This window comes from Corapipo altera, unplaced genomic scaffold (assembly GCF_003945725.1).
Source record: "Corapipo altera isolate COAL_440 unplaced genomic scaffold, ASM394572v1 61286, whole genome shotgun sequence".
In the NCBI taxonomy this organism is placed as follows: Eukaryota; Metazoa; Chordata; class Aves; order Passeriformes; family Pipridae; genus Corapipo; species Corapipo altera.
The window spans coordinates 5,027,809-5,044,376 of NW_020884907.1; the positions used below are offsets into that span (position 1 = coordinate 5,027,809).

The 16,568-nt window shown below is 43.9% G+C and overlaps 1 protein-coding gene across 3 annotated transcripts in view; it reads left to right on the plus strand.

Annotated features, from left to right (window-relative positions):
• The first annotated feature begins 8,766 nt into the window (after positions 1 to 8,766).
• Positions 8,767 to 16,568, plus strand: part of TRIM36 (tripartite motif containing 36) — a 31,709-nt gene continuing 23,907 nt past the window's right edge. For 2 of the 3 annotated variants that reach the window (XM_027652615.1, XM_027652618.1), the window contains exon 1: positions 8,770 to 8,874. In XM_027652615.1, coding sequence (XP_027508416.1) covers positions 8,812 to 8,874 — 63 coding nt within the window. In that variant the 5' untranslated portion in view covers positions 8,770 to 8,811. Of the gene's footprint in view, positions 8,875 to 16,568 lie in introns of all 3 variants that reach the window. The other variant, XM_027652619.1, reaches the window with a different exon arrangement.

Below are 16,568 nucleotides of genomic sequence, written 5' to 3' on the forward strand. Positions count from 1 at the left end.
TTTTGGCTGCAGTGGAAACCTGAGCAAACACTGAGGCCGGCATTCGAGATGTTACGTAGTGTCTGTTCCCCAGGGAGCAGTTTAAACCAAAGACTCCACGGGCTATGGAGGGCAACAGTTCCCACAGTCTCCCTTCTATAAAAGGAAGTTAAAGTCTGCAGCAGCTGTTGATCTGATAGCCAGCCTGGACTGGACCTCCCTCCCATCCCTACTGCTTACTTCAACTACCCATGGACCATCCCTCTTGTTAGAATAAGCTGCACTTTCTGGTGCTTTTGATGCTAGCCAGATTTGGAGGGAACAGGGGTGTAAAGGAAGTCTTCTTTTTTTTAACAGCTTTCATGAGTAAATGCCCTGATGTCAATCACTCTAGTGAAGGTCTGTGCACTGCAAACACTGGCAAATACAGATTCAGACACTTCAGAGGTATTTTGTCTTGTGGGTTGAGACAGCTCTTGCCTAAACACTTCTGCTTATCTACTGCAGTCAGTCAGGAACAGATTAGTCTTTATGTTTTTAAACTAATGGTAAAAAAAAAAAATAAAAAAAATTAAATGAGGTTAAAATGTCCTTTTGCCAATGTCCTTTCACATACCTCAGTTCAACATAAAACCAGTAAAAATGTAATAAATAATGCAATATTCCAAACTAGTAGGAGTTTGTCTTGTCTTTAACCTTTTTGAAATCCTCAGCTGACAAGTTATTTGAGGTCACTGGAAGAAGCCACCCTTAGCACTCCAACATGCATTTGACTTTCCTTCACAGGGCAAAGCAACCATGTCTCCGTGAATTTAGTGTGTCATAACTGAATTGGAGGGAAATCTATTCCACTCAGTTGAGCTGCTGCATGTGGGAGGCCTTTTTAAGTGTACCAGTGAGAACTACTGAAGCTGTTGAGCAGCCTTTAGAGGTCAAAGGAATGAAAAGGAACTTGGATGGAAAACCAGAGAAATTTCCTTTTCTAGAAACTCCAGTACAGTGCATAGGTGCTCGTGAGAGACTTTGCTTCTGCACATGGCCCATGTGATGAAAGCAACAAGGCTCACACAGCAGAGCTCGTACCAGCTCACTCTGCACTGCAGAGTGTGAGGGAGAAGCACTCAGAGCTGCAGCACTGCTGCTGTGGCTCTGCATCCTGATGCTCTGTTTATTATGCACTGCAACACACACGGGGAATCAGGCAGAGTCATGATTTGAGGAGTTGGACCCCAAAAACTGCTGGCCAGCCTTAGCCTCAGTCTCAGGTCCAGAAAAAATTGCAGGCCCAGATCCTCTTCATGTTCCACACAAGGGACCAGGGAGCAGGAGTGTCACTGTGCTTTACCCTCAGCTTTTGTTAACACTGCAAGAAACAATTTGCTTTGTTGTGATTTCAGACAAATTCCCCAAAGTGACATTTCTGGCCTTTTGCTCTGTGATGCATGTCCCTTTGTATACATAAGTCCACTTTGTTTGAGCCAGTCATTCTTTGACTGGTCACCAGCACCTCTGTCAACCTTCACAGAGGTAAAGAGATGCAGGAACTCCATCAGTGCAGTGCTGTCTGCCCAGACCAGCAGAGACAGTGCTCCTACAGGCAGGTACTCCAGCAACATCTGCTACAGGCACATCTGTAAAGGGGAGGGTTCATTCTGGTGCCGTGTGATGCCAGGAGGGTCAGCCTTTGTCTGGCATAGTGGGCTCTGCACCAGTCTTGCTCTGCACAAAGTCAGTCCACAGGGAGCTTAATCCAATTTTTCATGGGTATTAAAGATTTCATTAACCCATGGGTAAATGCAGGGGAAGAATTTTGTTGCAGGAACATGGCAGGCCATTTTGAAAAAGGAAAGTTAACTCAAACCTAATCCTGGTGTAGTTAAGCTGAAAGAAAATTGCAGGAGCCCAAATGACATGTTTAAACCTTGAAGACAAGAGTTGGACAAGCTTTATCCCCTTTGTACAGGAGCGTAATAATCTTTGAAGATCAACTGAGGCTGAAAAGCTTTCGTGTCTTCAGAGCCTTCACTGTTACACATCTACCCCTTTTGCAAAACACACAAAATCACTAAAACATACATCACAACATTTGCATGCAGATCTCAGCAGTGCTTATCTTTACCTTATCTTTCCCTGATTTGCATGTCTCTGATTTCTTCATTAGATAACTTTCTTTTAATGAGTAAATTAATATACTCAAGCTTGCTGTGTTTTGCTCAATTAATATTTGTTAAAACTCTAGATACCCAAAATTCTCTTTATATTGTCAAACTTGATTAACTGTAGTTGCAACAAAAAATGGCTATTACATTATGTATTCATAGTATGCATCATTATGTACTTTAGCTTATTCTTCATAAATATCTAATAACATACTCAATATATTAAATATTAATAGTAGTCTACACACTTAACCCATATTTCTTAAATGAGCTTGTTCCCGGGGGCATGTGGTACTGTAGTAGGGTTGCATGGGACAAGCTAGGAGGAAATCATACATAAAGGTAATTTTCAAATAATTTTATTTTGTGTGTTTATGTATCACAAACACTGAATGAATAGGCTTATAATACTTGAATAGAGGTCTTCAAATGGAGGAAGACAAAATGCCCAGAGGTTGATATCTCCAGTGTCAAATACGTCTGAGCACAGTAGAACAAAATATCTGGCTCCATGTATTGTGGATTTGAAATTCACTTTTTGATTTTGTTACATTTGCCTATGCCTGAGGATAGGCCAGAAGTATGGGAAATGAGAGGTATGGGTGATGGTGAGAACATTTATTCTGGCCATTATCAATAGAGTTGGCTTAGCCACATTGCAGCAGCCAAACTGCTTCAGTATCTCACGTTGTTTGTTGGTTGTATTTTATCTTATGGGTTTAGCGACCTTCATGTTTTTGGCAGTGTCTATTAGAACAAGTTATATAAAAGTATCTAAAACTCTGTTTCAGTCTATGGTGATGGGGAGAAAAAATTGGATCACTAAGGAATCTAGAGACATTAAGAGGGTAAAAATCACGATCTCCAGAAGAAAGTGAAGATATGAATTGGCAGATATATCACAGTGAGAGATCTGGGGATCCCACGCAATCACAGGCTAAATCTGAATCCTGAATGGGATTTATTAACACAGCTGACAGGGCAAAGGTACAGGAGTGCTCCAGCTAAAGGTGGACCTCAACCAAGCTGTGGAAGAGACAGAGAAGAAGACGGTTTCCTGACTGCTCATTAGGAGAGTCCAGAGAGCTGTGCTTCTTTTTCTAACCCAGAGCAGCACACGTGAGAATGGGGGGAAAAATCCTCTTGTGGCACTTAAAAGAACGTGAGGGAATGGGGTTTAATGCAGGATAAGGTTTAGGTCTGCATGTAAATATAGTGATCTTTGAAATAATTTGGTCTCATTTGTTCTGCTTGCAAAACCTTTCCAACCATCAGAAGGTCTCATCTGTTTCACGGTAGTTTTTTCTGCTAGTGACAGTTCACATTTACATCATTCCCTGTGGAAGAAAGCAGCTTATCTAAAATTCATAAACTATTTACATGGATTCTCTTTCATACTGTTTGAGCTGGATACAGGTCTGAATGCTGTTAAGAGAATAAAAGCAGGTCACAATCCTTTTCAGAAACATGCACACTTGGATATGCATTTCAGAGGTGTTTTTTTCATGACTTGCAGTGTTTGCTCATATGTGCAATTTAACACTGAAGCAGTTCATGCTGAACACCACTACTGGTTTTTACTACCTTTAACATCATCTTTCTTGTATTTGCATTGCTCTAGTATTGCAATGCTCAGTGATATCGGAGTTGTCTGAGATGAAAGTACATCTACCCAGATCCATTTTCCCCATGCATACTATAAAATTGAAGCATTCTTTCTCTCCTCTGTACTGAATTATTTGTGTTAACTCTTCTAATATCACCACCTGCAACTGATTTCAAACACTCTTTAAGTAGATTTCCTCAGGTAATGATGGCAAACAAGTTCAAGTGTGGTGTACAGGGAGAAGACCCACCCCACCATGGTGCTAGACAGATGACAAGGGTGCATGCTTGAGTGGATTCCCTGTGCAATGGAAGTAGGAAAATATCTTACAATCCTAGGGGAACAGAAACAGAAGAGCATCTGAATAGGCTTCACTGCTTAATTTGGTTCAGAATTAGAAAGTAAGACAGGGAAGGAGATCAAACAGAAAATCTAGAGCTGTTGTTGTTGTCCTGTGAGAATTAACATAATTTACAGGTCAGGACACACAAATTTCCTTTGTATTTTAATTTGTATACCAACATGCCAGGACAGAACAATGTGTTGCATGGTATTTCAGGATTGCAATACAGAACCAGTTTTTCTACTGATAGAAAATTATACAACTTAGTTTACATCAGTTGATACTCTGACTGGGATCCTTGGTTTTTTGGAGATCTGCTTCAAGTTGAAGTGACAGAAAACAAATAAAATCATACTGCTTCATTTTAACATAATATGACAGTCTGATATTGATAATTTCATGACAATAGAAAGTTCAGATTAATTTTCAGACATCCTGGTTCCACAGAAAGGAACCGAGCTAAGAGATGAAACAAAAGGAAGAAAAGTGTGAAAACAAATTGCATATCTGCAATTCTGTGGAACAGGTGAGGAGCTCCCAGCTATTTCTGACAAACGGCCCATCTCAGTAAAGGCTGTGTAAAACACATCAATCATTACCAAGAAGGGTAAAGGTCCTTGGCCCACCAGCTGCAACATGAAGCTTCTCCATCCACCTCCAGCCTTACGAGAGCACATTCCCCTGTCAGCCTTCAGTCACTCAAGACAAAGGCTAGCACAAGTGTCTTCCATCCAAGGGAAGGTAAACGTGAACCAGTAGAATGGCTACAGGAATTGATATCTGCTGCAGAGGATAGTCCCAAATTCATAGCTAGTCTGGATCTATGGACACAATTTGTGTTAATTATACTGAACGGTCCAAAGGGTTCTGCTCAGGCTTGCACGACTCTGCAGACATACACTTTTCTGCAGGGCTGATCATAGAATCTTAGAATCAACTGGGTTGGAAAAGACCTCCTAGACCATCAAGTTCAATCCTTGATCCAACACCGCCGTGGTTGCTAGACCATGGCACTAAGTGCCACATCCAATCTCATCTTAAAAAACTCCAGGGACAGTGAATCCACCACCTCCCTGGGCAACCCATTCCAGTGCCTGATTACTCTCTCCATAAAAAATTTCCTCCTAATATCCAACCTAAACCTCCCCTGGCAGAACTTAAGATCATGCCCTCTTGTCCTACTTCTGGTTGCCTGGGAGAAGAGACCAACCCCCACCTGGCTACAGCCTCCTTTCTGGTAGTTGTAGAGAGTGATGAGGTCTCCCCTGAGCCTCCTCTTCTCCAGGCTGAACAACCCCAGGTCCCTCAGCCTCTCCTCAGAGGACTTGTGCTCAAGTCCCTTCGCCAGCGTCATTGCTCTTCTCTGGACCTGCTCCAGCACCTCAATGTCCTGAACTGTGGGGCCCAGAACTGGACACAGTACTCCAGGTGTGGCCTCACCAGCGCTGAGTACAGGGGAAGAATCACTTTCGTGGTCCTGCTGGCCACACTGTTCCTGATCCAGGCCAGGATGCCATTGGCCTTCTTGGCCACCTGGGCACACTACTGGCTCATGTTCAGCTTCCTGTCAATCCAAACTCCCAGGTCCCTTTCTGCCTGGCTACTCTCCAGCCATTCTGTGCCCAGCCTGTAGCACTGCAGGGGTTTGTTGTGGCCAAAGTGCAGGACCTGGCACTTGGCCTTGTGGAACCTCATACTGTTGGAATCAGACCAGCTCTCCAGCTTGTCCAGGCCCCTCTGCAGAGCCCTCCTGCCTTCCAGCAGATCAGCACTCTCCCCCAGCTTGATGTAGTCTATAATTTGCTAATGGTACACTCAATCCCCTCATCCAGATCATCAATAAAGATATTAAACAGAACTGGGCCCAACACTGATCCCTCGGGGACACCACTAGTGACTGACACCAACTGGATGCAGCACCATTCACTACCACTCTCTGGGCCCGGCCCTCCAGCCAGTTCGTAACCCAGGACAGAGTCCCCTTGTCCAAGCCATGGGCTGCCAGCTTTTTCAGGAGTATGCCATAGGAGACAGTGTCAAAGGCTTGATGGCAAGAGAGTGCTATCATGCAGAGGCCAGGGTCATCCCAGCCAGAACTGCTTAAGAGGATACCATTGCTGAAGCTGTGAAATTAATGCAAAAGTGGTTTGTGGCATCGTCCTGCTTAAATATCACTGGCAGCCACCTGAACTTGGAGTGCTAACAGCACTAATGTTGAAACAAAAACACTCCAAGAGGAGATCATGAAAGAACCATCAGCTTCTTCCATCTTCTACTGTATCCTTCTTGCCCTGGCTGAGTTCATGACTTGAGCTACATTTACATCTCTTTACATTTACATTAATCAATTTATGGAAGTGGGACATGAGGAGGTGAAGGGAGAGGAACCAGAAATCATCCCTTCTGTCCCAAGTCCTTGAATTACACCCCGGGCTGTCCATAATCTACAACACCTAGCAGAAACAGAACACAACCTCCCCCTCTAAAAAAAAAAAAAAAAAAAAAAAGATGAGATAGGAGCCAGAAATTCAGAGCACATAGTTCAAAATGAAACAGTGTGGTTAATGGCCAAAGAAGGCAAGATAAAAGTACTGATTTGGAGCAGGCCCATGGTTTGTGCACCACAGAAGACCTTTGTCTCACAGGTTTTTTCAGGTTGTCCTTGGGAGTCACTTAACATGAACATAACAAATCTGCAACGAGATTCAAATGTAGGTATGCCTCCAGATGAAAGGATTCCAGTAGAGTAAACAGCTACATATTGTGTTCTTGCACCGTGGAACAGAAAGGGTTGTAAATTCCTTGGCTTTTCACAAAACCTGTCGTTGCGGAGCAGTGGGGTCAAAGGTATGTTTGCTGCTTGGTGCTGGTTATCATTTGGAGATTCACACCAATACTGTGACACAACCTTCCTGGATGCGGGAGTGCCACTGCTGCTGAGGCCGCAATCAGGATGGTTTCCTGCAGATGACTACTGGACTTGAACAGCTTGGGAGAAACAAGACATCCCTTTAGGCAGTCCCTTGTCCCAGCCTTGGCCAGCCCTGCTCTCTGCCAGAGCCCAACACTGACCCAAAGAAATTACAGTACTGAAAATTTCCTACATGACTGCCATTTGGTGAGCTGAAATTAGATCAGAGAAGCAAAATATCTCACATTGAGCTGAATTATGTATTGAGGACTTCTCAGCTATGTGGGTGATGGCAGCTGACTGTCCCCAACACCACTGCCCATTGTTTATTCCCAGGGTGTTTGCACAAAAGCAAGAAGTGGAGCACTGAAAGCCTGTCTATATCATAATAACAAACTATTTGATTAATGAGTCATTTGATACATATAATTGTACAGTATCTAGTAACAGAAATGTCTGGAGCTATTCATGAGTCTTGTTTCCTGAGAAAGGCAGAATATTCTGTTTCAGTGAGTAACCTGAAGGAAGAATCTGGGATAACATTACTACTATATCAGTATGCTTAGGAAATACAGCCTCTGAGGGGATACATTATACTGTTATAAAATACTCTTTGGTATGTTTTCACCACAAAGGGGTGATATGCTCCATGGGCTACCTGATAGCTACAGCATAAGAAGGGCTTGTTGCCTTCCATCTCTCAGTTTGGAATAGAGTTGGTGAGAGAGCAGTGTACTGGTCATTCACCTGTCCCTTTCCCCCAGGTCTTGGATGCAGCTGTACCTTTGGGTTTGGGGAGATTTGAGTCTAGAAGAGGAAGAAATGAGCCAGCTGCTGGCTGAAGTGACCTGCAGTGCCTCAACCAGAAGCAAGGTATAGCAACATCACGGAGCGGAGACAGGCGGGGAGCAGGAATGCGATGTCTGCCATGTCTCAATCACCATTCCCCAGCTTTCCTCTGGGGCCCCTTTGCCCACTGGGTCTGGGTGGTTGTGCCTGCCTCTCTTGGTAGCTGGTTCTCCCCTCTAGTGTGAACATTTCAGTGGGACCTTAGGGTTGCCTTAATCAAGGAGTAGAAGGTACTTGACTTGCTGGGACCAGTTTTTCTGTCACACTTGTATATAGGCATCTTGTATCCACCTCATCTCTGGTGGGAGATGAGAAATTTTTCTGGGATGCAGAAAAAGAGACGATGGGAAGTTTTCCTCCTGTTTGAGTTACCTCACAAACACATCACTGACCAGGTGCAAACACGAGGCAGATCATATACACAACTACATACATTATATTAGTAGATGCTCTTCTCTGCAGATGTATTTAGACACAATTTTTCATCTAAACAAATACTTGGAATTTAAGAAAACCAAATGGAGGCCGGGGGCAAATGCATCATGCTGTACCTCAGCATATATCACACATCAAGCCATTCTTTGAAAAGAGGAATGCCCAACTTGAGTGTTGGCCTTGTGGGCATGCACCACCATCAGCTCCGTGCAAGATGAGAGTGATTTACACTCAGATTTGGTGAGACCACAAGTAGGTGTAACCCTTCCAGCCTTAACGCAGCCTTTACGGTCGCAGCGTCTGAGCAGAGGTGGTGTGCCTGAGCACCTCCAGGTACCTGACAGTCGTCCCACGCTGCTGCAGGGTGAGAGGTTTTCACGGGCATCCTCAGACGCGTGAGCGGGTGGGCGGGCGGAGCATCTGTCGCAGCACGACGGCCCTCCCCCGGAGAGCAGCGGGGGCAAGGGCTGCGCTGCAGGGGCGAGGGGACCGGAGGGGCGGCGTGATCCCGCGGCACGGCTGCCGGACCATGGAGGTGGCAGCGGACAGCAGCCGGTTCTCCTACATCTTGGAACTGCTGAAGCGGGACAGGGTAAGGACGGAGCGTGGTTCGGCATCCCCGGGACAGCGCGCGGGGAGGAGAGCACAGCACGAGGGGAGAGCGGGTTCCCTCCTGAAATGTTTTTTTTGGGGGGGCTTTTTGGAGGGAGGTTGAGGGGATGAATGACTCGTCTTTAGAGCTAATGTACTTCGGAGGCTCGACTTATATTTGCCACATGCTTCCGAAGCTGTGGGGTAAAAAATTTAAAAGAAAATAATTAAATTTCAACGCGAAGTGTCCCTCAGCACAGCACAGTTGGGCATCCAGCGCCTTCACAGCCCTGCCCCTGCTCCGCGTGCGGCGGTCTGCCAGCTCAGGGATGTGGGTTGCGTCGGCCGGTGCACCCCTGTCCCTGCTGGATTCTGCTGTGAGCAACTGGCTGCGAGCAACGCTGAAGTGTCTCTCTGAGGAAATGATCAGAGTTGGCAAGTGTTTTGAGGAAGACTTGCACGTGTCTTTTGTTGAAAAAAGGAGGGAATCTAACTTTTTGTACTTGTGAACTGCTGGTATATATGAAAACCCGGGAGCCCCAAAGACTCCGCCACAGTGGGTTTCAAAACACTGAAGCAGTCACAATATTTCTAAACTTAAAAACAAGTGTAGCAAACAATGGTGCTATTGGAAAGATTGTTTCAAATGCATCCTGGTGACTTTCTAGCATATCTCCAAAGGCTGCCTTTACAGCCTGTTCTTTGTGCATGTCTTTCTCCTCCTCCCTCTTCTCCCTCCCTCTTCTAAAATTCTGGATGAACCTTTAGAGCAGGTGAATGAAGCGCTTCCTGTATAATTTTATTCTCCTTGCCCAGGAGTAACCATGCCTGTGGCATTAAAGGAAAATTCAGATGAACAAGTCTTGTTACTGTTCATTTTACACAATAAACAAAATCATAAAGGGTTTCAGGCCAGAAACTACCATAGCCTGTAATGGTGTGCTATGTGTGTCTCTTTTCCCACAGTTAAACAGTTTGTGCTTTAATCATACACCCTCTGGAAGAGCATATGGCTTGGTAGCAGAGTTAGCACAGTAGTACGAAATATGCAAGTTAATCACAAACAGTGCTGTTGTGTATACATGAAAAAAATATTGCCAAGTCCCATCATCACAGACACTTGATGTACTCAAAGAAAAGAGGAGCAGTATCAGCTTTGTGACCTTCACAGACTTTCCATAGTGGCGGTCACTGCTTGACCCTCTCCAATGCCGAGCTCTGAGACCTCTTGCTCTCCACATTTGCCTTTTGCATTTTTTTCCCCTCATACCAGGGTTTTAGATTACATCCACTTTGTAATTTATTGATGTTAACCAGCAGCTTGGAGGTGTTCTGTTGGGATAATTAAACTGCTTTCTCAGATTACATAAATCATGCCTACAAAAGGACTCTTCTGTATGGTAAACTATATTTGCTTGAGGCCAGGGTGTTGTTGCTTAGAAGTTCCAGAACTCCAGTTTTCCCTTTCCCATTCCCCTACATCCATAAAATTTTTACCATAAAACCTGGAAGCATTAACGTGCTCTGAGTTAACTACTAAGCATCTTGTCTTTCACTGAACAAAGAACTATCAGAACAACAGGATCAGTAAAGAATACTTTACACTTGCACACTCAGCTCTCCATATGTAGGGTCCCGATGGGTCCCAACAGGTACGATGCATCAGCTCTTAGACCCCTGGGCATGTGACATCTTTTGGCAAGCATGATGTTTTTCCACTTAGCTTGCAGCCTCTGTCAGGCCTCTCAAACAGGGCAAATCGTTATACACCACTTTTCCCCGGGGAATGTCACTTCAAAAACCTATTGTCTCTATTAATGATCTATACTAATTATTCCTCTGTGAGTCTCTTTCACATACACGACTTGCATGTTGTACCTAGAACAGAAAGGTTCATGTAGCACTTTTAGTCCCAATAAAACAGTCCTTGTGTAATGCATATATCCACAACATCTGTTATATATCCACAATGTTTGAGATATTCTGGGCCTCCAAGGCACCTGTCACAAATGTCACAGAAGCATCTTAGAACTCCAAAATACCCCGTGAGATAGATTAACAACTGACTACATTTTGTATCGGAAGCACTGGGGCAGAAGGAGATTATATGACCTTTTTTCAGGACTCTGAAGTATCAACTCAAACAACAGCAAGGATGAACACTCAACCATCTCAAAATGATGTAATATTCCAGACACAGTCTTAGGCTTCTTCTAACCCCCCATCTACCCTGTCCAACCCCCAACTTCCTCCCTGTAAGTTGACTTTTGCAGTAGTCAAAACACACACATACCCACAGACACTACTAGAAACAAGCCCTAAACCCCACATGATGTGAACATGAGAAATATATAAAGATGATTTTAAGAACATTCGAAATTCTGCATGTTCTCCACCTGGAACCAGCAGGTGACACTGATTTCTGTCCCTTTCTTCAGCCTGGCTCATATAAAGACTGATGGAAAATTCTGTTGTGGTAGCATTTCAGCTTTTGTCGGGATGAAATTAAGGGATAGAGCATATAGGGGTCCAAATCCAAACCACATGAGAAGCTGGAGAAAGGAAATACAGCATAATTTAGTAGTGAGGGCTGGCAGGTTGCTCTGGGCTGCCTGACTCAGCGGAACTGGAGATCTGTTCCTCATGTTGAAGAAGATAAGGCTTTACGTATTTCTTGCTTATGTGTAGAAAAGCACTTCTTTGGGGTTTGGGTGCCTATGAGGAGGACCTCACCTTTAAGAGTGAATTATTGAATTTACAGAGTATTGATTTACAGCATACCAGACTGTGTATATATTGTGAAAGGTATTTGCACAAAAAGACGACTTTGGTGAAAGAGCACGTAAAGATAACTTGGAGTTCAATTTCAAGTAACAATATTAAGTTAGATACCACAGAGGGATCTGAGTTTGAAACCCAGCAGTCAAGAGCAATCGGAATCCAATTTGCCTGTCTTCACAGCTTTTAATCACAGTTACTTAGCTGAGTTAGTCAGGCTGTGTGACAAAGGTGTGTTTCCACATCTTAGACATGTCCTCATCATTCCCGTAGCTGGTTCCCTGAAGCATGTACAAATGCATGGGATATGACATGGCAAGGGAGAGCTGACAACCCTGTCCTCTGTGACAGGGGTATCTACAATCTGAAGTGAAGAAGAGAAGGCTCCCCATGTGCTCCATGTGTACTGTCCTTATTTTTCATGTAATACCTTTATGGTGTCAGAAATGTAGTCTGTGACTGGTCTTCCTGTAAATTTGATTTTATTATTTTTTTAAAATGTAAATATTTTATATTCGAAATCCTTTTGAGAGTAACCTTTACACTTCCTTTCTACTTAACAGTAGCCATTTCTTCACAGGTCTGACTCTCCTAATTCAGAGCTGGAAGTTATTTTGATTTGAATATCATGTATTTTTGTAAAGCTTTTTCATTACAATTTTTTCACTTGCTTGGCAAGTGATTACAATGTGTGAAGGGAAAGGGCAGAGTCCTCTGTGTGGACTGCTGCCTGTAGCTGCTCCTTGGGTCTCCCGCAAGTACTGCTTTCCAGGTGTCCTGGACATGAAGCAGAGTACTGTACATATGGCAGTAAGTGAAAAAGTAAAGATATTCTGAGCCAACTTAGCATACTTTGAGATGTTCTCGTTACAAATCCTACCTAAAGCTGATTGCAGCCCCAATATTCTGACAGTGCGATGAGCATAGTCTTTACTGACTCAGTGCTCTGTGCATAGCAGTGCCATGTGGGACCTTCAAAACTTGTTCAGTTCAGCTGATCAGGTTATGGGATCTGTTAGGAATCCCATCCAAACTTGAGGGTTATGGGCCTGTAGGACATCTTCGCAGAGAAGATAAACAATCCTGAATCAAAGGAGTAGGGACTGATACTTTTGTTCTACAACAAGAAATTCTCAAGTCATGATAACTTTAAAACACCCGAGGTCTATAGATCCTTGCTGGCTGTTCAGGGTCACACGGTTGAAGGGTAACCATTGCAAAGACAAAGTTAAGCCTGTATTTCTGAGCCAAAACAGGCACATTTCTCTCAGACAACACAAACTCCTGTCTTATTGCTGAGCTAAAAATAGATCTTGGGATAACTGGGAAAATCCTCTGGATAGGAGTCATCTTCATGAGGTTCGACTTTTCAGGACTAAGTGGAGAAGCAAACTGTATCATTGACAATTTGCAGAGAGTGGGATGCAGGCTAAAACCCCTCTGCATCCATCCTGGAAGTAAATACTTACATTGCACAGAGAGAAAAGTGTCTGTGATTGATCCCCAAGTCAGTCATGTTAGCTCAGGAAAGAAAATCCATCTTCATCCTTCATATCTCTACTGTGATGCATTGACTCTATTCTTCAGTCAGAGGAGTGCAGACCATCAGGAAACTGACTGAGTCTTGAGCCATGGTTGCAAAAGCAGAATGAAAATAAATATCTTGAAAAGCTTTGGTCTGAGGATCTGACTACTGAAGGCAGGGAAGGCGTTGGCAGAACCTCCCTGGTGCCTTGGGACAGGCTTGTCTTGCTTCACGCAGTAGGATTGCAACTGCACTGCTTAACAAGTATGGGATTTTTACAGCTTGTTGAAAACCAGTGTTGCGTCCTTCTTGAAATTATACTGATAGTTAATGGGGATGAGCACTTGGGAGACTGTTGCATAATAATTATTAAATTAACAACCACTTTTAATCTGAGGGAGGAGGGAAAATAAGATGGCAATCCCTACCCATTCCAGTTTCTATCTTCTTCTGTCTTGTGAATGCAAGGCACGCCATAACGCTTGGTCAGACCCTGCCTCCTGAAGGATGTGTTAGAACTATTTTGACACTTCCCAGACATTATTCCATGCAAAAGGAGTCCCTTGAGAGCAGAACAGATGTCCAATTGAAACGTGCCTTTAGCTGAAAGCAAAGCAGAAGAGTAGGTCCAAGCTCTGTGGCAATGTTGGTCTTACGAACCCCTTCTGCAGAGGCAAAGGACAGGAGCTTTTTCTGACACTGATTTCTGCTCTTATCTTTTTAATGTATCAGTGATTCCTAACTGCTGTGTTTTCTTCTCAGTACCATAAAGCTAATGCAAATTTTGACACTGCAAATTTAGTAGTCCTAGGCTGGCAGAGGCTACTAAAAAGGTGTGAGTGCAGAAGGGGAAGTTTTGACCTTTGGAGGCCTTCAAGGACATTTTCACCCATGTAATATCTGAATGTGATGGAGGTGGTAATTACAATCCTGCTGTAAAATACCCTGAAGCCAGAGCAAACAGGCACACAAACAAGATAATACCTTAATGATCTATTAAGGGATTGAAAAAAGAATCACTCACAAGTCCTGGCATTAACAGTAGCTGGCACTGTAGCCCACGTGAAGGCTGTGGGAGGACAGGAGGAAAATGTGTGCTCCAGGTTTGGCCACACCAGTAACACCCCCCTGTGCTGGTACTTCCACCTCTGAAATGAAAGTAAAATGATTTGCCTTGCTCTGCCACCTAAGACAACATTTCTTCCTACTGTTTCAAAGGCAGCCAAGGGGTCTTTGTTGTAATCTGCAGTTGATCGTTTATCTGGCCCCAAATCAATGACGTCCAGTGTCAGCAATGGGTAGTGTGCTGTTGTAGAAAAGGGCTTATAAAGAGCTGCAACCTTAAAACCTGCCTGTAGCATCATTTGGGGAGAGTAGAGGTGGTTAAAGAATAGTAAATAATATAAAGATAATGATTCAGAGGCTTGCAAATCATTAGTCAAAATGTAGTTGGAAGACTGACAACCCACAGCCTTACCAACCCGTTCTCCCCCCTTCTCAGTTAAGTGACATGTTTCAATTTGAATATGCATACTGTCCATTTACTGGCACTATCAGAACAATTTCAAGCACAGTACTCTCTATTTTTATGAGGGTGGTTTCTAAAGTAAATGTGAAACATTGTAAGTCTTCTGTAGAAAGTTCTTCTTTGTAGTACTGGACATGCAAAAAATCACCCACCTTCATGATTTCTGAGTGGAATTTTCCCTTTGAATTTCATGTTCTGGCCACCAAAAACCCGGTGTAAATAATACCCAAGTAAGACATTTCAAGTATGTTTGTTTTATTGACTCATAGGAAGGGTAATTTTGAGGGAAAATGAACTTATTATCCTGATGTTTGTTTTTTAAATAGGCAAGTAGGTCAAGTTTAGGGTTTGTCAAATGGACAACATTTCATCATTCACACAGCTCAGGCTTCATCTGTTTTAATTAACTAAACCTCCTTCCGTTGTGTAATGTACATACAGTGTATGCTTTCATTCCAAGTTTCCTTTTTTTTTATCCCTTAGCTTAATGCTATATTAACTATCGCATCTGCAATGGTGGTGTCCACACCCTTCCCAAAACCCAGAGATGTTGGAGATTTAAAAGTATTTTTGTTTGTTCTGGCAGATGGTGAAAAGGGTATTTACTATCCCTTTTCCAATGGAAATACACTGTAAGTGGAGAGTAGGGGATGCTGACAGTCATAACCACTTCCCCACCTCTTTTTCATCCTGGCTGCCACAAAAGCTGCCTGGTGTGTGCCTCCTGCACCCTTAAAGTGTACAGTCCAGCTGCCTTTCCCACGCCGCATGTAAGGTGGTGGTGTTCTTCCCAAAGAAAGCCACACACCTTTCTAATATGGATAGACTGTGAAGAGCTGCCTCTGAGAAACTACCATGAGCAAGTTTATGGCTAAAAATCAATGACCAGGCCAGCAAAGGGCATCTTGTGGTTGGGGTCTACTGCAGACTGTATGATCAGGTGGAGTCTATTGGTTAGGACTTTTTGCTTCGGTTCAGTTACATTGTGCTCACGGACTCTCATCCTGTTGGGGGGTTTCAACCACCCAGATGTCTGCTGGGAAAGCAATACGGCTGGCTGTAAGCAGTCCAGGAGATTCCTGGAGTGCATTGAGGACAAGTTCCTGGTGCAAATGTTAGAAAAAGCAGCCAGAGGAGAAGGGTTACTGAAGCTGGTGCTCACCAGTGCAGTTCAGCTCATTAAAAAGATTAAGATATGAGGCAGCCTGGGCAGTGGACTATTTGGCAGATAAGGAATTGGCTGGATGGATGCAGCCAGAGAGTTGTGGTCAATGGCTCTGTGTCCAGGGGAAGGCCAGTGATGAGTGGTGTCCCTCAAGGCTCTGTCTTGGGATCAGTGCTCTTCAATATCTTTATCAGTGACACAGACAGCAAGATCGAACACAGTCTCAGCAAGTTTGCAGATGACATGAAGCTGAGTCATGCAGTTGACACAAAAGAAGGAAGGGATGCAATCCATGGGGACCTGGACAGACTGAGGCCCAGGAGAATCTCATGAAGTTCAACAAGTCCAAGTGCAAACAGGGAAAAGAAGTCACTGAGATCAGCCCTGTGGAAAAGTTCTTCTGAATGAAAAGTTGGACATGAGCCAACATTGTGTGCACTGACAGCCCAGAAAGCCAATTATCCTGGGCTGCATCAAAACAGCAGGGTGAGGGATCTGATTATTCCCTGCTGCTCTGCTTTAATGAGACCCCATATGGAGTACTGTGTCCAGCTCTGGGGTCCTCAGCACAAGAAGACATGGACCTGTTGGAAGAAGTCCAAAGGAAGGTCACAAAAATGATGAGGGGGCTGGAGCACCTCTCCTGTGAAAACAGGCTAAGAGAGTTGGGACTGCGCAGGACAGAAAAGAGGAGGCTCA